Genomic DNA, 21,226 nt, shown 5'->3' with positions numbered 1-21,226 from the left:
GGGCAATACATCACAACATTCACCTGTTAGTGAAACACCTCCTATAGACAGACAACAACTTTGCCAGCCTCCTCAGCAGGATGCGAAAACAAGTCCACGTGGGGGTTTCCACAGCTAGACCTGATCGCAACCACAGACAACACAAAATGCCCAGACTTCGCCTCCAGGTTCCCATACTCACTATCCAAGGGCAAATCTTTATGGATAAACTGGTCAGGGATAGTTGCCTTTGCTTTTCCACTTCTCTCTTTTCTTCAGTTTGTGGTTCGGAAGCTCAAGCAAACATCTCTCAACCTCATTCTGGTAGCTCCCACTTGCGCTCATCAACCATGGTTCACCACAGTACCCGAGCTTTCTGTAGTTCCACACGAGTAGATTCCCCTCAACCCTGAACTTCTCACTCAGAACCATGGAAAAATCAGGCATCCAAATACAAAGGAACTCAACCATGCGATTTGGCTCCTGAGGTCATAGAATTTGGTTACCGTAATCTCCCACCTAAATGTATGACTGTTCTCAAAGAGGCTCATAAACCCACAACTAGAGTGTGTTACGTTGCTAAGTGGAAAAGATTTGTTTACTACTGCTGCAGTAAAAACATTGATCCATTTAATGCAACTGTTCAAAACATTGTCTGCTATCTTCTTTATTTGAAGACCTCTGGGCTCGCTTACACTTCAGCAAACTTGCAGTTAGCTGCAGTGGCTGCCTAACTACAAAAAAGGCAACACTTATCCTTATTGAAGGTATCAGTTATTAAGACAATTGCCTTAAATTAATTAAGGCAATCAAGAAACAAATTCCACCTAGAGTTCCTCCTGCACCTGCATGGAATCTCAACATTCTACTCACCAGACCTATGGGTCCACCATTCGAACTGTTGCAAAACTGCCCCATCCCATTTCTCGCTTGCAAGGTTGCATTTTTGGTGGCCTTCACTTCACTTAGGCGTGTTACTGAGTTCCAGGCATTAACCTTGGAAGAACCTTTCTTCCAACAACACAGAGTCAGGGTAGTCATTCGAACTAACCCACAATTCCTTCCGAAGGTAGTTTCCACTTTCCATTTCAATCAGTCTGTTGAATTACCTGTTTTCTTTCTGCAATCTGATTCTATTCAGAGAACTAAAGAGTTTTGTAAAACCAAACAACTCTTTGTTGCTTTTTCATCCCCTCCTAATGGAAAGCCCCTATCTAAACCAGGCATTTCCAGATAGATTATTAAATGCATTCAGACATGCTACGCTAAAGCTAGAAGATCCTTGCCCAAACGGCTTGGAGCACACTCTGCCAATAAGATGGGAGCTTCTACGCCTTTCCTGAGCAAAACTTGTAAAGCAGCTACATGATCTACACCACACATTTTCACTAAACATTGTGTGGATGTATTAGCATGCCAGCAAGCAAAAGTAGGACAGGCAGTGCTACGTATCCTTTTTCAAATAACTACAACACCTGCAGGTTAGCCACAGCTTTCTGGAGAGCACTGCTTTACAGTCTATACAGAACATGTGTACCTACTGGCACACATGCCATTGATCGGAATATGTTACATACCCTGTAAGCGTCTGTTCATGGCATGTAGTTCTCACATGTGACTGCTCTCCTCCCTGGATGCCTGTGGCCATTGCCATTCCTTCCTAAGGCTTCTTCTGCATGATCATCTCTTTACTGATACTTACACTCCATTCTCACCCTCCTGCATGGAGTTGATGCCCATGTGCATTATCACCGAGAGGATGTCCCTTTACCCTGTGACTTGAAAGAGTTCTTTGAAGAAAAACAGCTTGCACACATCCAGACCCAACACTAGATGGCAGAAGTATGCAGAGCATGTGAATCTACAGCACTACATGCCACATACAGATGCTTACAGAAAAGTAACATATTCCTTTTTAATTCTATTTTTTTCGAGTTAGTTTTCAACATAAAGAGCTTTTTATTAGAGAATGGACGTTGCAGTTGTAGAGATATTTATAACATGATAAATCAAGCTTACATCTATTCATTGGGGATTCTGATGTGCTTTGCTATGAATATCAATATTTTTTGTATACTTTGCATCACAACTATTGATTCAATTGGTGCTTCGAAATGAGAGTCAGAATATTAGACTTTATTGCTGGACAGCATACATTTTTTATCAAATAGGCTTCTTGAGACTTTTTCTATGTGCTTTGCCATTTAAGCAAAACACAACAGAGCTCTTTTCTCTATCAGCTCTGTGTTACATCAGTGGGCAACATAGTTACATTCAAGCTTTTCAAAGTGGCAAATTTATGACTGTTTCAGCAGATGTAATTTTACCACTCTCCTACACCCCTTATCCACATAACCAATTAACTGGAATGTATGATTTGATGAAATCCATATTCTGCTATTACTCAAAGAAAATACATTCACCTTCTCCAACTGTATTTTATATTTTTATAGGCATTCAGGGTGACGGATATCACAACAAATACTCTGCAACCTTTCTTTGTTTTCTCTTTAGATGAATACAGGAGTTCAGTTAATCCTGGTAGCAGCTTCCTTAGCAGCTCCAGTTTTCAATTATGTGGATAGTATATACCTCCAGGCATTATGGTAAGTGATTGTGTTTTCTGCTCGTATTATCCTGTCTAGGGTCTAAGGCCCTCATTATGAACATGGTGGGATAGCCTGCCGCCGACCATGCTGACGGTCGACGGAAGACTGCCAGTGGCGGCGGCAGGCATCCCACCATATTCTGACGCATGGAGCCTCACCGCTATTGATGGCGGTGAGGCCCTCCATGCGCCATGCTGGTGGTCGTTGGCGGGGGTGGATGCTGCTCCACCCTCACCGTCAGGTCAGTCCAGACACCGCCACGCCTATAATGATGCAGTCATAGGCGTGGCGGTGTATGGAGGTGCGGCAATGCCGGTGGAGCAGCATCCAAGGAGCCCGTTCCCTCCTGGAGCAGCACCTCGAAACAGGTAAGTGCTGTCCGAGAGGGAAGGGGAGGGTGTGTGTGAGTGCATGGGGGTGTGAGTGTGTGTTTGTGAAGTGGGCGATGTGTGTCTGCGTGTATGAATGCATGTGTGCATGTAAGAATATGAGTGCAAGAGGATGTGGGGGGCTGGGGGGACCTGTATGGAAGTGGGGGGGATAGTGAGGAGGGGTTTGGGGAGGCCTACAGGGAGATTGAAGGGAGGAGGGATGGGAAGTCATTTTTCAGGGTTCGGGTTGGGGGGCCGGTTCTTGGTGCTTGGGGGGGTGGATGGGGGTTGTGGCAAGGGGTGGGACTGGCATGTCACATACAGGTGACAGGAATGAGAATTCCTGTCACCCGTGTGCTTTCCTCCAGGGATTACCTGGTGGAAATGGGATCATTATCCCACCACCGGTCTGGCCTCCCGCCGGGTCGAAAGTGCCTACTGTCTGCCTGGCGGCCGATTCTGGCCTGGCGGTGGGCAGTAGTGAACTGGCTGCTTTGCCTTGCAGTCAGTTCACTACTGTGTTTATCATATGGCGGTCTGACCCGCCATGCCGTTTGCGGTAATGACTGTCGGAGTGGCGGTCATTACCGTCATGTTCATAATGAGGGCCTAAATGTTCAAGCTTTTAGCCAGTAGGTCTCAATGTTATTCACTGCAACATTTCCAGCATGATGAATTTAAATTCAAAGTCCACTTTTCTGCCTTACAGTATTCATCCTGCACACAGTTTTGTAACATTTTTACATTCGATTTTTCTGTCACTTTTGTTACTTTAGTTCTCTCTAGGTGTTGTGATGGGAATGTCCCTTGCAGGGTAAGTGGGTGTAGCCTATTCCTGGCTTCATATGAAAGTGGTATCCAAACTTTTATTTTTGACCCTAGTGTCCTGTTACAACGTTTGCATGTCATTGGCCTGCCCCAGTCAATGCGAGATCCAGGATGTGTAGTGTGACCTACAGGAAGGTTGCGCCAAGCATGCCCTCATAGTATACAGTGGACTAATCACCTTTCTCTCAGTGTAGCATATGAACCGGAGGTGGCAGCCTAGTTAAGTAATTCTGTAGTGTGACCAGACCTTTTTATCTGTTTCAGTGTGTCTGATCTTCTGACACCTCTGATGGAAAGTTCAGCATTTATGGAAAACCCAGAACCTTGTGCGGACACCCTCTTTTCATGTTGAGTCTCTGTCTGTGTAGTGAGTCTGTGACAAATGGGTCGTAGTAGTAGTCTATGTGTAGGAGACTGAGTAAGGAAACAAATGGGATCCATTTTAAATGCCCCAGCACAGGATAATAGATGATGACAGCTTCCCCAGACATTGGAAGTGTAGTGTCTTGATTACTGTGGCTAGAGGGTTAACACCCCTACACTGAAGTTAGTTGGATTGAGCGAGTGCTATCTTTAGAAATTACATGAGCATTTTGTTAGCAAGGAGCTGTTAATTAGTTCTTCGTGAGCATTGCCATTTGGTAGAAGATAGTGTTAAGGTGTGGCCTGCAGTTTCTGTTGTACAAAGTGTGGAAGTTTCTAGACCAGACCGGCCCTTTTGTCCATCTCCCATTACTGCTTCAGGAAGGCTGATGACAGGGGCAGAAAACGCACATGGCATTGTACTTGTTGTGGGTGCCCTTACTTTGAGCTAGCCCTAGTCCTACCTGCTGTGAGAAGCATCACTTTACACAAAGACTGTCCCTAGGGAGCAGCTTGAGAAGGACACTTGAAAAGAAAAACAAACAGTTCTGAAGCTTGAGAAATTGGATCCACATCCCCTGTCTGGAAACTTTCAAACGAGAGATCCAAACTACCCACACATTTTTCCAGCCCTGTGTTCCACTTGGTGGAGAGATAATACTTCACAGTGTACTCTGAGTGGATGTGTAACCATGGCTAGGTTCTGCTGCTAGCCCATTTCCTAGATCTGAGTTAGAGTTACTTGAAGTCAGCACTTTTTGCTGGAGGAGCTGATGCACTGCTTTAAGTCTAGATATCTGCTGATAGAAGGAAACAGCTATGTGTCTGGCTCTGCAGGATGAGAGGCAGTCCAGGATGAGAGTCCCATGTGTTGTGGGTAACTCCAGAGACACAAATGAATCTATAGAGTGTGCTAGGAAAAAGGGCCCAGCCCCCAACCTCTCTTTACAGGTCATAAAGTGAGTTGCACCAGAAACAGAGCAAAAGAGTGAATCACCCTAAGTAGAGAGCCTGATCTGCACACAGACTGCGAATCACCGAAGATATTTCCACAAGACAATTGGGCTCGTAGGCCTCAACTGACTCTGCTGAGCACCTTCCTTCTGCTGACCATGTGTGCTGCTGCTGCCGAGTCTGGCTCTACTTCAAAGTTCTACCTTCCTGAGTCTGTCTGTGCCATTCATAAAGTCTTCCACTGCAGCCCCATAATGAAGAGCTCACACTGCAAAGGTAGGAGGGTGTGACTGTATCTGCTGCACACTTGGGACTCCTGATAGCAACTTGCAGGTAAACTCCAGGGCTTACCTGTGTATGGTCATGGGAAATTAAAGCATGCAGGTGAATTTGCTGTGTATGCTAGACACTGTTCTGTGATGCTATAGGAAAAATAAACTGTTGAACTGAGCTGCATACTTAGAGTGAGAACAAATGAGCTAACTGCACCTGAGGCTAATCCTGCCTAAGCCTGTAGAAGTATGGGGAATGTTAATAGCGGGTACCTTGGCTGTGGTGGGAAGGATGACAATTAGCAGGAATGGAAGAGGTTGTAGTGCTTCACTGATACAATGCAGCACTCTGCAGCCCTGTATGTTGTATCACTTTATGTGTACAGTATTTAGTTTTGCTGAGAGAGTAAAAGTACTTTCATTTTCATAAAGATAAGCACTGGGCTGAAGATTTACCTATTGTTTCTGTTGGTTTATTGTTTCGTTCTGAGTGATTGCCCCTATTAGCGCGTCCTACCTTATATTTGTTTTGATAATTCATTTATAAGGGGACACACAAGGATAAATAACCATCTACCCTCATGAGGTCGAATGAACCTTTGGACTCAGATAGGTGTGAGTGTTTGTCTCTGAACAAAACGACGTCAACAATAAACAAAACAAAACAATACCATCATTAATCAAAATTAACCCCTTTGCTGCCAGGCCTTTTCCCCTCCTGTGCCGAGCCTTTTTTTGGCTATTTGGGGCAGTTCGCGCTTAAGCCCCATAACTTTATTTCCACATAAGCTACCCATGCCAAATTTGCGTCCTTTTTCTCCAACATCCTAGGGATTCTAAAGGGAACCCAGACTTTGCGGTTTCCCCTGAAGGAGACCAAGAAATTAGCCAAAATACAGCAAAAATATTGTTTTTTAAAAAACAAAATGGGAAATAAAGGGCTGCAGAAGAAGGCTTGTGGCTTTTTTTTTTTTACCTGAAACTGGCATCAACAAAGGGTTTGCAGTGGTAAAATCACCAGCTTCCCAACTTTCAGGAACAGGCAGACTTGAACTAGACAACCCAATTTTTCAACACAATTTTGACATTTTACTGGGAGATACCCCATTTTTACTATTTTTTTTGCTTTCAGCCTCCTTCCAGTTAGTGGCAGAAATGGGTGAGAAACCAATGGGTCCCAGACAGCTAAACGTTTGTAAAAAGTAGACCAAATTCTGAATTCAGCAAGGGGTCGTTTGTGTAGATCCAACAATTGTTTCCTACAGAAAATAACAGCTGAAATAAAATAACATTGAAGTTGAGGTGCTAAAAACAGCCATTTTTCTCCACGTTTTACTCTAACTTTTTCCTGCGATGTCAGATTTTGTAAAGCAATATGCTGTTACGTCTGCTGGACTCTTCTGGTTGCGGGGATATACAGGGCTTGTAGGTTCCTCAAGAACCCTAGGTACCCAGAGCCAATATATGAGCCGCACCTTGCAATGGGTTTTCATTCTGTACGAGGTATACAGCAATTAATTTGCTGAAATATAAAAAGTGAAAAATAGGTATCAAGAAAACCTTTGTATTTCCAAAATGGGCACAAGTTAAGGTGTTGAGAAGCAGTGGTTATTTGCACATCTCTGAATTCCGGGGTGCCCATACTAGCATGTGAATTACAGGGCATTTCTCAAATAGATATCTTTTTAACACACTGTCTTACATTTGGAAGGAAAAAATGTAGCAAAAGATAAGGGGCAATAACACTTGTTTTGCAATTCTGTGTTCTCCCAAGTCTCCCAATAGAAATGGTACCTCACTTGCATGGTTAGGCCTAATGCTTGTAACAGGAGAAGCAAAATGGACACATCACATTTTTACATTGAAATCTGACATGTTATTTGCAAAGTGCCAAGCTGTAGATTTTGGCCTTTAGCTGAGCCGGCATGTAGGGAAACCTACCAAACCTGCGCATTTTTTAAAACAAGACACCTAGGGAAATCTAAGATGGGGTGACTCGTGGGGCTCTGACCAGGTTCTGTTACCCAGAATCCTTTGCAAACCTCACAATTAGGTAAAAAAAATTAATCACTTTTTCCTCATTTTGGTGACAGAAAGTTCTGGAATCTGAGAGGAGCCACAAATGTCCTTCCACCCAGCGTTCCCCCCCAAGCCTCCCAATAAAAATGGTACCTCACTTGTGTGGGTAGGTCTAGCACCCGCAACAGGTAATGCCCCAAAACACAACGTGGACACATCACATATTCACAAAGAAAACAGAGCTGCTTTTTACAAAGTGCCTAGCTGTGGATTTTGGCCTCTAGCTTAGCCGACACCTAGGGAAACCTACCAAACGTGCGCATTTTTGAAAACTAGACACCTAGGGGACTCCAAGATGTGGAGACTTGTGGGGATCTGACGAGGCTGTGTTACCCAGAATCCTTTGCAAACCTCAAAATTTGGCCCAAAAAAACACATTTTCCTCTCATTTCGGTGACAGAAAGTTCTGGAATCTGAGAGGAGCCACAAATTTCCTTCCACCCAGCGTTCCCCCAAGTCTCCTGATAAAAATTATACTTCACTTGTGTGGGTGGCCCAGGTGCCTGCAACAGAAAAATGCCAGAAACCTGTAGAGACTGAGGGGATTGCACAGCGACTTGATAAGCACATATTTTTCTTTTATACATCTTTTAGGCTGACTCTGCTTTGGGGACCCACACAAGTGAGGTATCATTTTAGTTGGGAGACTGAGGGGAACGCTGGGTGGTAGGAAATTTGTGCCGGAGCGGTGATCCTACAAAGAAAAGTGAGGAAAATATGCTTTTTTTAGCAAATTTTGAGGTTTGCAGAGGAGTCTGGGTAAGAAAATGTTGGGTGATGCAGTCAAACCACACCTCGGCCTCCTTAGGGCGTCTATTTTTAAAGCATGTCTGGGTTTGGTAGGTTTCCCTAGATGAAGGCCACACCCCGGACCAAAAACATAGGTACCCCCCTGCCCCAAACACAGGTCGTTTTGCAATAGATCATTTTGGTGTGTCCACATACTTATGTGATGTTCCAAACACTAAAATTGTGAAAAGAAACGCACTTAGGTTATGTTAAAAAGACCCCTCACCCACCAATTAGTTGGTGGCATGCTTCATCATCGAGGTCCCACCCAAGACACCTAGCGGGTCACAGGTGTGCTGTGATGCCTAATTACAGTGGAGCAGGGTTTGTCATTTTTACCACACATACTGTTTGGATTTGGCACAAGGGTGAGTGATGGTTCAGTGGATCAAATTTTATTAACATGAGATTTCACAAAAATGAAATGCACTTTTAATAACTGAAAGGCCAAAAAACTGAACCAATGACTCACAACTCGTGAGCTGTAAAGTCAAAACAAGGCACCAACCGCTTTACAGTCCATTCACACACCTTTCATACATGGCATGCAGAAGACCATTCACGCCGCCAGCCATGGGTTCAGCACATTACAACAATCGCATCGACAGAGAGAGAGTGCCACTCAAGGGACCATCACTTACTTACGCCCACATGCCTGAAACATCAGTCACACCAGCTGATGGAAGCGTGTGGACAGGTGTTTGACTGGCAGTGTGTTGCAGTAGCCAACAGCAAGTCAATATTTACACCGTCAGCCAAGCACCACTCCACACACAAGGGCATCACCTTTTTTGTTTTGTTTTCAAAACAAAGAAACCACTAACTAATTAGAAATAATTACAAAACTACAAACTCAAAAGCTCTAACTAAGTACATGACAGAAATGCCAACCATGAAACTGAACACATGAAAATATAAAACAGGCAGTTTACAGTCATGGTAGTTCCCAGTAATTCTTCTGGGTGTGGTAATTCCTGAAACAACCACCCACACACAGCCCAGGCTTTGAAGGACAATCTGGGCACTGCATTCGAGTCTCCCTCCGGATACCTCTTTGAGCACAGACTTTACATTTCTTATCTGGAAAGTCTTTTTTGGGCGTGGGAGGAATGTGCTCAGCAAAGTGGCGATCTTTAAATCTAGCCACATACTCCACCACTGCTTTTCTAGGAACTCTTGCCTGTTCCACCACAATAAGGCTCTCTATCACTGACTCTCTTTGACTCTGGAGACCTATCCTTAAACGCAATAAAAGCACTAAAAGTTGCCAAGTGGAAGAGGTGAATTGCTAACTTCTTATACCAAACGTAAGACTTACGAATAGCAGATTCCGGTTACAACGAATTGTGCCACAAGCAAAAGTGTCCACTCTAAACAATTCCTTGAACAACTGCACTCCAGCGTAGAAGTTATCTACATACAAATGGTGACCTTTGTTGAACAGTCATCTACCAAGTTCCCACACAATTTTCTAAGTAACTCCAAAAGTGGGAGGACAACCAAGGGGGTCAATACTGGAATCCTTACCAGTGTAGACACGGAAACTATACACATATCCTGTACTACTTTCAGACAGCATACACAATTTAATTCCATATTGTGCCCTCTTGCTAGGAATGTACTGCCTAAAAACCAAACGACCCTTGAAGAGGACCAAAGACTCGTCCATAGCTATTTCTTTGTCTGGAACATAGACCTCTGAAAACCGATCTACAAAATGATCAAGGACAGGCCTAATCTTAAAAACACAGTCAGAATCAGGGTGATCTCGTGGCAAGGCTAAAGCATTGTCAACAAAGTGCAGCCTCCCAAGAAGAAGCAAATACCGATTACGACTCATGGTTGCAGGAAATATAGCTGTTGCCATCAAGGGACTAGTGGACCAATAAGAAGCCAGTGACGGCTTCCTTATCAAACCCATCAAAAGAGTCAAACCCAAAAAACATTTCATCTCCTCCAAATTTGTGGGAATATACTGGGTAGCTCTAGAGTGTGGCCTAAGCCCAGCAGCGTTGCCGCTCAAATACTGCTCTGCATACAAATTAGTCTGCTCAACAATCTCTTCCAAAAACACATCATCCATAAATAACTCAAATATGACAGGCAAAAAGTTATCTGTATTGACTCTACACCCCGGGAGACCAGTAAAGGCAGGCAACTCTGGATCCTCCATGTTTAGGGCAACCCAGAGTTCAGGTCTTCTAACGGGAAACCTTTCAGCCGCAGGTTGCTGCACTAATGGCACATCAGTGTCCTCCTCTAAAACAGGCCCTTCATCTGCACTGAGAGTGGCTTCCTCATCAGAAGATTCCTCTCCGACAGACACTTCACTGCCAGAATCTCTCACTTCCCCCTCTGCCTCAGATGCAGAGTCGGTCTTATAATCATGATCCAACAATGACTCAAAAACATACCAACAACCTGCTGAGCGGTCATCCTGCGGCTAGCCATGATCTTTCCTACGAAAAATAACTGGACAAATGCACGACCAACAACAAGCACTGTGTAAGATAAGTAATAAAGTCTAGCTTTATCACTGAGTTATAAACTCAAAAACTATACAGCTCACTTTCCTGAAAAAGCTTGACTCACCAGCAACTACTGTGCACAGACACAGCAATCACCAATGATATCCCACTGAAAAGAAAGAAAGAAAAGCAAATTAGAAATAAGACAACACAAATATCATTGTGCACAAATCGAAGGACAATTTCACACACAATCCTGCATTTAGTACACCACCTACAAACATGTCATTCATGCATGGCAACAATACTCCTTTGGAGTAAATCGTTTTAATTTACCTAAAACGTGCAACTGTACAAACCGCAGGTCAACCACCGCCAAAACAGCAAGGAGCCACAGCAAAGAAAGCAAAAGCTTTGAACTAGAACAAAAAGGAGAAACTTTTTTTTATCACAAATGCAAATACTTCACCAGTTGACAAACACCCCACCATCAAGCATTTAGAAATTGGTGCGTAAGTGGATTCTGCCCCCCATAGGGGCAGATGGGCCTACTAAAAAACAGGCCTATCTGCCCCAAGGGGGGGCAGAAAATACCTTTAGTAGTGCATCCCCATGGGGAAGCGACCCTTGCCCAAGGGGCCACCCCTAAACAAAAAACACACACACTATCCCTGGTGCCTAAGTGGCTTCTGCCCCCCTTGGGGGCAATGGGCGATGGCCAACAGTTCTATGCCCCCCTTGGAGGTGCGACCCTTGCCCAAAGGGGCACCCCCCCTTCCACTAACCACACACACACTTTATCCCTGGTGCCTAAGTGGCTTCTGCCCCTGGGCCTAAAATAAAATAGGCCGATCTGCCCCCAGGGGGGGGCAGAAATGGCCAACAGTTCTATTACCCCTCCCGCACATAAATAAACAAATAAAAAGAACATCCCCGGTGTTCCAGTGGTTTCTGGCCCCTCTGGGGGCAGATCAGCCTAAAAATAATAGGCCGCTCTGCCCCCAAGGGAGGCAGAAATGGCCATAAATAATGTCCCCCCTAAGGGCCGCCCCCCTTCCACTAAACACACACACACTGTCCCTGGTGCCTAAGTGGCTTCTGCCCCCTTGGGGGCAATGGGCGATGGCCAACAGTTCTATGCCCCCTTGGAGGCGCGACCCTTGCCCAAGGGGCCACCCCCCAATCCACTAACCACACACACACTTTATCCCTGGTGCCTAAGTGGCTTCTGCCCCTGGGCCTAAAATAAAATAGGCCGATCTGCCCCCAAGGGGGGGCAGAAATGGCCAAAAGTTCTATACCCCCCCCACATAAATAAACAAATAAAAAAAACATCCCCGGTGTTCCAGTGGTTTCTGCCCCCCAAAAATAATAGGCTGCTCTGCCCCCAAGGGAGGCAGAAATGGCCATAAATAATGCCCCCCCCCCTAAGGGCCGCCCCCTCTTCCACTAAGCACACACACTGGCCCTGGTGCCAAAGTGGCTTCTGCCAGGTGGGCCTAAAAATAATAGGCCGATCTGCCCCCAAGGGGAGCAGAAATGTCCAACAGTTCTATGCCCCCCTTGGGGGGGGGGCGCCCTTTGCCCAAGGGGGAGCCCCCCAATAAATAAACAAATAAAAAAAACATCCCTGGCATTCCAGTGGTTTCTGCCCTCCATGGGGCAGATCAGCCTAACAATAATGAAATGGCCTTAAAACACATGCTCCCAAAGGGGAGTGTCACTTCCCCAAAGGGGCTGCTCACCGACACAGAAACAAAGTGAAACAAAATAAGAAAATCCCTTGCGTCTAGTGAGCATTCGTGCTGCCCGATTGCAATGCGATCGGGCAGCAGGAATGGTCAAAGAGACATCGGGGGAAAGGAAAACCCTTTCCTTTCCCCCCCCCATTGCCTCTTTCTTTCAAACCCCCAACCCGCAGGAGGAGAAACGTACCTGTTTCTCTGATCGCAATCTGGAAGCAAATGGCTTCCAGTATGACTGGCAACCTGTAATTATGTCAGCGCGCAATCGCACGCTGACATCATCAAGAGGGGTGCGGGGCGGATGTGGAAGGGGAAGACCTTGGTAACCATTATGTCCCCGGCACAGAAGGGGTTAAAGTCAGTAATTTGTACTCACCATGACCTATTTGGGCATGAATCACCACACCAGTTTAATAAAGTTCAAACATTTATTGCCCTTTAGAATAACAATGATAAGCTCACATAAATCAAGCGCAAAATCAAATTATAAAGATACACGAATAACACAGGTTGACCAAACTTTCTAAAGAATCTCAGCTTTGTGAGAATATGAATTATTAGGCACTCAATAATTACCATACAGAATAACAGCAATATCGGATGCACAGTTGAGATTGAATGCATTGAGTTAACATACATGTATCATTAACAAATCAGTTATAGTGCGCAGCCAAATTCACAATGTGACATTCTAACTATTACCTTAATCAGATTAAGCATGTTGGGCTTCATGGAAAAAGAAAAAAGAAGACAAACTTATTAGGAAAACATCTGTCTTTGGCGCTAGCAAAAATATAGCAGTTGGGTGTCTAGAAAAGAAAAACATGAAAACATGTAAACCTGCAAGAAAGACAAATGCACATATCTTTGCTATACCTTTACTTAATGGATACAGCAGGCAGTGAAGTCTTCAGTTGAACATCTTATAGTCATCTCCAGTGGACAGTGACATATGGGGAAACATTTCAATAAAGTTTGGCCTTAATGCATCTGAACTGTAAGTGGCACATAGCACATTAGTTCTAGCAGAAATAAATGTACATTTTAATAGAGCAGAGACAGTACCTGCAGCTAAAACTAAGTCTGAGCTTGAGCAAGGAAGGATAAGTCTGCTCTTGGGCAAGAAAGAATAAAATCTGCACTTTGGCAAGAAGAAAATAAGTCTGAATCTGACATCACCTAAACATTGCAATATTGAAGCCCAGAAAAATAACTAGCTACTGTACCATTGGTCAGGTTATGAGGTGGTTAGGACGAAACCAATTACATTAAAAGAATACTTCGATCTGTTGCATTCTTGTTTTCACTTTTCTCTCTGATTGGTTCATCTTCTTTTGCCGTCATCGCCAGTTTCCGTTGCACAGATAAAATGTTTCAACTACATAAAACTACTGAAAGCCATTATTTTCTGTGAAACATTATTTATCGGAGGTTAAATAAAATGTTATAAATGTTACAGCATAAGAACATTTCTCTCAGAGTTGTTAGATCATCACACAGGATGTTTCAGAAAAGAGTAGAAACTTTCCACTGCCATCAACATTCTTTAAGCATCACATTATTTAATTCTGAATTAGCTTAACAAGGCCTGTTAAAAAAACACAGTTAAATGTGCAGTACAGCATTCCAAAAAACTATTATTTCTAAACATTTAATTATTCATTTTCCATTACTCTCAGTAAACATAAAATACATTTAATTAGGCAGTGATTTATTTTCATTTTCTAAATATTTGTGTCAATTATCAGTGTAGGCCTCATTTTCATTTCAGCCTTGTACTTTTAAACGCACGTTTTTCTTTCAGCTAATCATGCAATTTTATTTGCAATTTCACATTCTAACAATCCTCTGATGACTATATATGTCGGCACAAAACAATATAAATTAATTTATCCATTAATTTGTTAGCCTAAAACTTAGTCTCCCTAATACATCTATTCTTTCTTGTATTTCTGCAATTTTCAGTTTGTCTTAAATCTCAAAAGTGCTTACCAGTTACTCAAGCCTCAATTCTTTCCTCCTTTGATCATTTTTCATTTGTTTTCTCTCAATCAGTTAATACAGTTTGTGAAATCCGATAGTACAAATGACACAAGTAATTACGATCAATAATGGTCTCAGAATTTTCCCCACAAGCCCTTTACCAATGTTACATAGCCAATTTCTCACACTTTTGCCAACATTTTCCCATAACCCTGGTTCTTTCAGATCTTTTAAGTCTGAATTTGAATCTGTGAGTTTCTTAATAAAATGTCTAATCCCCTTACTATTGTCAGGGATATATGTACAGCAATATTTTGATTTCAGCATCTGGCAGACTCTGCCTTCTTTTGCCAAAATTATATCTAAGGCAAGAAAGTTCTGAAGAACCATTGAACGGACCGCAGCCATTCCAGTGTCCATTAAAAGTACAGCTCCAGAAATATCAGTTAGCATGTTATCCACAATAGAAGACAACTTTCTAATTTTCAGAGTATTCAGAACAACTACTACAGAAAGAATAATTGCTCCAAATATATCCCCAATTAGTTGAGAATAGGTTTCTCTTTTTATTCTTGGTTGTTGTAATCCATTCGAATGATGTGCGTCATCTGTGTTGTCAGTTTGGTAAATTTTCAGGAATACAACTCCCAAATAGCAAGTCCCATACCATCCCCTTGGGAGACAATAATAAGCATTTTTTCCACAGATGTAACAAACTTCTGGAATAACAGGGTCCTGGCCATTTAGCATAAAGTCCCATGTATTCTTGAAAAGAAATACTTGTCTGCATTCACTTGTTCCAACATAAGTATCAGTTCTGAATTGAGGACTATAAATGCAAAGCTTTCCTACATGATGCACACCTAAAGCTAACTTCCTTTGTGCTTTAGTTTCACTAAATGCGTAGTCATTTCTAAATGTCCTCTTCACTAACCCTCTATCTTCTCCTTCAAAGCTTTTCTCCTGTCATCAGATTGATCAAAAAAGGACTGTTCTGCTGGTGAAAGCAAGCATGGCCGATTATTCCGATGTGCATAGTCAGTCCATAAACTTAACGCAGGCTCAAAGAAGCCTCCCACAATGTCAATATTCCTTTTTTTGGCAGTGTTACTCAAATGCTGATTAATCAGAACAAAAGAAAACACAATGTCTAGGTTAGAGTAGAAATACTGAATACATTCCTGATTACAAAGCCTTGTTAGCAGAAGACTACAACTAATTTCATACGTGATAGGCAAGCTATGCTAAGTTATTCCTTTTAGCACTGATGAAGGAATTTGCGTGCAAACATTCTCTCACATTCATCGTCTCAACATACTTATACAATAAACTATTGAAAACGTTAGATGAAAGATCTCCTTGTGAGTGGTCTAAATGTAAGTATTTCTCATTCCTATTAAAAACATTTCTAACTTTGAAAGTGTAGTAGCCTCTAAAGAACTAATATAGCTATTTCCAGGTGTGTGATGAATACTTATGATTACTATGAACAAAAAGCACACTAGCACACATCCAACTCCCAAAACAATACATATTCACTTACAACAGCTATTAGTTTTTACTCTATTGTGATTATCCATCCTGTAAAGAATCCGAAAGTAGAAGAAAAATATTTAACTATGCAGCCAAAAATCAAAAACAGAAATAATTTTCTTTGTAGTTATTTACAGATTTCGGACTCTTTTACAGCACTGTTGACAAAAATTGGTTTTAGCAGCTTATCAAAATCGGTTCAGTTTGTCAAAAATCAGATTCAAAATCTCTTTCAGTATCATAGTCTATTAAACAACAATTTTCATTTGCCCTTGTAGCATGTAATATTCTTCTTGTTCAGCTGGCACTTAAGTTTCAAATTTCAATTAAAAAACAAATTCATGTTCCAAAATCTTGATCTGGAAATTCAAGATCAAAACAAAATGAAAAAATTCTTGTAGCCACTCATCTGCTGCACAGTATGCCCATTCAGGACCAGAGTATCCTCGACTTGCAACTCTTTTTCTTTTCAATGTTTGATTTGCACTTATGTCTCCTTCACTCAGATCTTCATCTGTGTTTGCTCTTGTTGTTTTGTCTGTCTCCTTATTTATTGTCTGCAGTACATCTGGAACTTTTTCACTTGTCTGTAATTCAAACCCCTTGTCTCCTTCCACAGTTTTCTTTGACAGTGTCTTTTGCAAAACTGGACTTATAGCGCTTCTTGCTTCGGCAGGATTTTCACTTTTACTTGATGTACTTGCACCATTTGCCAATTCAGGATGAGTCAAATCTGTATGACTTTGATCCAACTCAACTCCCTCATCAGTTGCTTCTTCAGGAAACGTAATTTGTTTCAACTGATCTACCCACTCGTCTGTTTCTGGGAGAGTTCTCCTCTGACTTAACTCTCCTGCTTGATTTGTTGAATCTTGAGCAGCTTCATGGACCTTTATTTCATCTTTCAGAGGTGTTCCTGGATCTTTACCAGTTTGCACTGTCTCTGTTTCTGTTTCCACAGTCTCTCTTCTTGCTTCTTGAAACTGCTCAATAGTTGTCGGTACTCTCAACAACTTATTTTCTTCTTCTAGTGGATGGGGCACTTTCCTAGTATGGCTGGCATGAATCCAGTTCGGGATCCCAGCACACTTCACAGCTGTCGTAGTTAGAAGTACGACTTGATACGGACCCTTCCACCTACGTTCCAGGAATGCTTTCCTCACGTGCTTCTTGACCACCACCCAGTCACCAGCCCGCAGACTGTGACACTGGTTCTGGAATGGCTGCATACTTATCATTTTCACCTGATGAGAGAAAGAGCGAACCACATCAGCTAGATTCTTCAGTAATCCAGCACCATATCATTTGTTATATTCACAAAAGCATTTGCAGGAACATCTGGCAAATTCATTGCTCTACCCATGAGGATTTCATGGGGAAACAGTCCTGTCTTCCTATCAGGTGTGTTTCTCATGCTCATCAAAACCAAAGGTAACACATCTGGCCATTTCGGATTCGTAGAGGCACACATCTTTGCAAGACGTGCTTTCAGTGTGCCATTCATTTTCTCTGCCAATCCAGATGCTTCACGTTGATAGCTACAGTGCAACTTCTGCTCAATGTTTAAGACTGAACATAGTAATTTTATCACTTCGTTATGGAAGTGGCTTCTTCTATCCGATTCTAAACAGGCTGGAAATCCAAACTTTGGTATCAATTCTCTAAGCAAAAGCTTTGCTACTGTGAGACTATAATTTCTACATGTAGGGTAAGCTTCAATCCAGTGACTAAAAATACAATCACCAACACGTACCTCAAACCACCACACGCAGTCATCTCTGAGATCCATTTGCATTCTGCTAAATGGCCCTCCTGCTCTTCCAATGTGACTCAAATTGACAACTGCTCTTTTTCCCACGTTATTCAGCTGACACATTTGTGGCGAATTGCTTTGGCAACCAATCTAAACTTAGGATTTAACAAAAAAAAAAATCAAAGTTTGAATCATTGCATCTCTGGCACTATGTGCTTGACCATGATAATGTTTTGCCATTTGTGTCAGTAGACATTTTGGTAAGACTTCCTGTCCTTCATTAGTGACCAAAGATTATCTGTATATCTTTGAACACATTGTAATTTGGTCCAGTCTCTCTTTTCTTCATCAGACACATTTTGTTGGAGAGATTTAATGTCATCCCACGTATCATTAGTGGTTAACAAGTAATTTGCATTTGTTTCATCATTTTCTGATTTCTGACATTCTTCATTAATTGCAATGGAATTCAAAGCATAGTATCTGGCATTTGATTACTGCATTTGACCACAGCAATCTTCTCAGGTAATTGTAGAGCTTGTACCAAATCATGAATCCTATCACCATTTCTAATTGGTGAACCAGAAGAGATAATGAAACCTCTCTGACCACAACTGGCCACATTCATGGACAATTCCAAATCCATACTGGCTATCTGTAAAAATTGTAAGTTTAAGCCGTGCAGTAATAAAACAGTCTCTTGTAAGGGCAACTAATTCAGCAACATGTGCAAAAAATGCTCTTTGAAGCCACAAAGCTTTGAGTTACCAGAAATTGTGCACACAGTATAGCCAGCTTTCAATATTCCCACATTATCTCTTAAATAGGAACCATCAACAAAAATGATTTCATCATTCTCTTCTAGCGGGTATCTTTAATATCAGGTATGGGTTTTGTTCACAATTCAGTAACCACCAGACAATCATGTTCAACTTCTTTCAGATTCTCAATTTCAGCATTGGCTATCGGGAGTAAGTGTGACCGGGCGTTCCCGTTCACAAAGGCAGACCGTCCTGAAAATGACGTATCGGACTCCTCCGATACGTCATTTCCGCGTCCCGGAGTTTCCACGGGAACGCGACCAGAGAGAGGCAGGCGTCCCGAGGTTGTCAGGGTAACCTTGGAGGGTTTCCGGGCCGGTACGCTGAAGAGCCCCGGGAGCACGGAGAAAGGGGAGGAGAAGCTGGAGGAGGTGCGAGAGGAGAGAGCAGCGGCACAAGAAAGAGAGAAACCCGAGGAGGAGATCTCCCGAGACGACTGTCCGGAACCATCCGACAGAAGAGATCCTGTGTTTACCGCGGTGTCGGAACCGGGTAACCCTGGCGAAGGAGACCTACTAGCGGACCACGAGAACACCAGCCACGACCCTGGAGGGTCGTGGCTTAACAAGGTTAATGTATCATCGGGACTGACTATGAACATTTCCAAGAACTCCTGGATCAGGTTAGAAACCCCAGGGAGACGCAGGACTGGTGGAAGGAAGCACCTTTTTCGGACGATGCTATTGAGTGCCCTGTCACACGTCGGAAACTTTCACGTCGAGAGAAAAGGGAGGGGAAAGGACAGTTCAGGGATCAGAAGGGGCCAGAACAAGCCCAAAGACTTGTAGCAGAAATACACAAAGCACCTATCAGTTTCCAACGAACCCAGAGGGAAGATCCATCCCTCACTCAGGCTTGGGGATCCGCAAAGTCAGAAGAAACCGAGGAGGTGGGTGCTTACTTCCTAATTAAAAAAAACCTCTTATACAGAATAACCACTACACGTGCGGGGGAACGTAAACAACAACTATTGGTACCAGCACAGTTTAGAGACTATGTCCTGACCTTGGCCCATAATCAACCAGGTGGGGGTCATTATGGAAGAGAGAAAACCGAAGAATACCTCCTCAGACGATTTTACTGGCCGGGGGTGTTTGCACACATAAGAAAATATTGTTCTCAGTGTCCCAGGTGTCAGCTGACGGAACCAGGTAAACCAAAAAAAGCACAGCTGATGCCCCTACCCATCATAGACATTCCTTTTAGCAGGATAGGAATGGATCTGATTGGGCCCCTAGTACCCTCAACCAAAGGCCACACATATATCCTAGTTATAGTTGATTACGCCACACGATACCCCGAGGCTATTCCGCTGACAAGCATAACTACCAAGACAGTAGCCCAAGCGATGATAACTGTCTTTTCTAGAATTGGGTTTCCCCATGAAATACTTACCGACCAGGGGACCCCCTTTATGTCTAATCTAATGAGACAGGTGTGTAAAACATTAGGTGTTACACAAATCCGAACCTCGGTTTACCATCCACAGACGGCTGGATTGGTAGAACGATACAACCGAACAATAAAAACCTTACTGAGAAAAGTAGTGCAGGACTCAGGGAGAGACTGGGATCAGAAATTGCCACTGGTCTTGTACGCTATCCGAACCCATGAGCAGGCCTCAACCGGCTATAGTCCCTTTGAGTTAGTGTTCGGCCGACAACCCCGTTCCCTTATAGACATGGCAGTTGAAACATGGGAAGAGGAGGCAGAAGGCGGGGGAAGGCCCCTATTAGAATATGCCCACAACCTGCGGTCCCACCTACAAACTGTATGGGAAGAGGTCCGAGTGAATATGGAACAGGCCCAAAGAACCCAAAAACAGTATTACGACAGAGGGAGTAAGCTGAGGGTTTTACAACCTGAAGACCAGGTATTAATAATGCGTCCCACCTCAGAACACAAACTCCTAGCAAGATGGCAGGGCCCTTATAGGGTAATTCGATCAGTTTCTCCTGTTACGTATTTAATTGAAATCTCGGCCAATCCTAAGAAAACCCAGATTTATCACATAAATCTCTTAAAAAAATGGGAAGAACCCAACAACCCTGACGGTTCCGTAAGAGTGAATAGGTTCCTATGTCCCAGTAAAGAGTTGAATATTGAGTTCTGTCCCACCGAATCCCTCGAGGGAAAAGGGTTACCCTTGGTAAATGAAGCTTTGACGAATCTAGAAAAGGGGCAAGTGTATAGTTTACTGAAACACTTCCAACATTTCTTTTCAGAAACACCGGCTAAAACCACCTTGATACACCATAAGATAAGAACAACACCAGGGAAAATCATTAGGTTACGTCCGTATCGTATTCCCGAGGCACGGAAACAGATGATGGAGCACGAGATACAGAAAATGTTAGAACTAGGAGTAGTAGAACCATCGAATAGTCCCTGGTGCTCCCCAGTCGTGCTGGTACCAAAACCGGACGGTACGATCAGATTCTGTATCGACTTCCGGAAGCTTAACGAAAGTTCCAGGTTTGACACCTATCCAATCCCTAGAGTAGACGACGTCCTCGAAAAACTTGGAAAGGCCAAATATATGTCCACAATAGACTTAACCAAAGGGTATTGGCAGATCCCTTTAGACCCAGAAGATAAAGAAAAAACGGCTTTTGCGACCCAGTCCCGTCTGTATCATTTCACAGTACTACCATTTGGATTACACGGAGCACCTGCCAC

General features: G+C 43.1%; 1 protein-coding gene across 2 annotated transcripts in view; it reads left to right on the top strand.

The window, feature by feature from the left end:
• Positions 1 to 21,226, top strand: part of CRLS1 (cardiolipin synthase 1) — a 171,132-nt gene that overhangs the window by 124,887 nt on the left and 25,019 nt on the right. Inside the window, exon 6 of one of the 2 annotated variants that reach the window (XM_069234154.1) lies at positions 2,494 to 2,585. The exons of the other annotated variant lie outside the window; for it this stretch is intronic. Within the exon in view, the coding sequence (XP_069090255.1) occupies positions 2,494 to 2,585 (92 nt within the window). The remainder of the gene's footprint in view (positions 1 to 2,493; positions 2,586 to 21,226) is intronic. 2 annotated transcript variants of the gene reach the window in all.

The sequence above is a fragment of the Pleurodeles waltl genome, chromosome 5, assembly GCF_031143425.1.
Source record: "Pleurodeles waltl isolate 20211129_DDA chromosome 5, aPleWal1.hap1.20221129, whole genome shotgun sequence".
Classification (NCBI taxonomy): domain Eukaryota; kingdom Metazoa; phylum Chordata; class Amphibia; order Caudata; family Salamandridae; genus Pleurodeles; species Pleurodeles waltl.
Note: the sequence above shows the minus strand (reverse complement) of the source record. Positions and strands in the feature narration are given on the sequence as shown.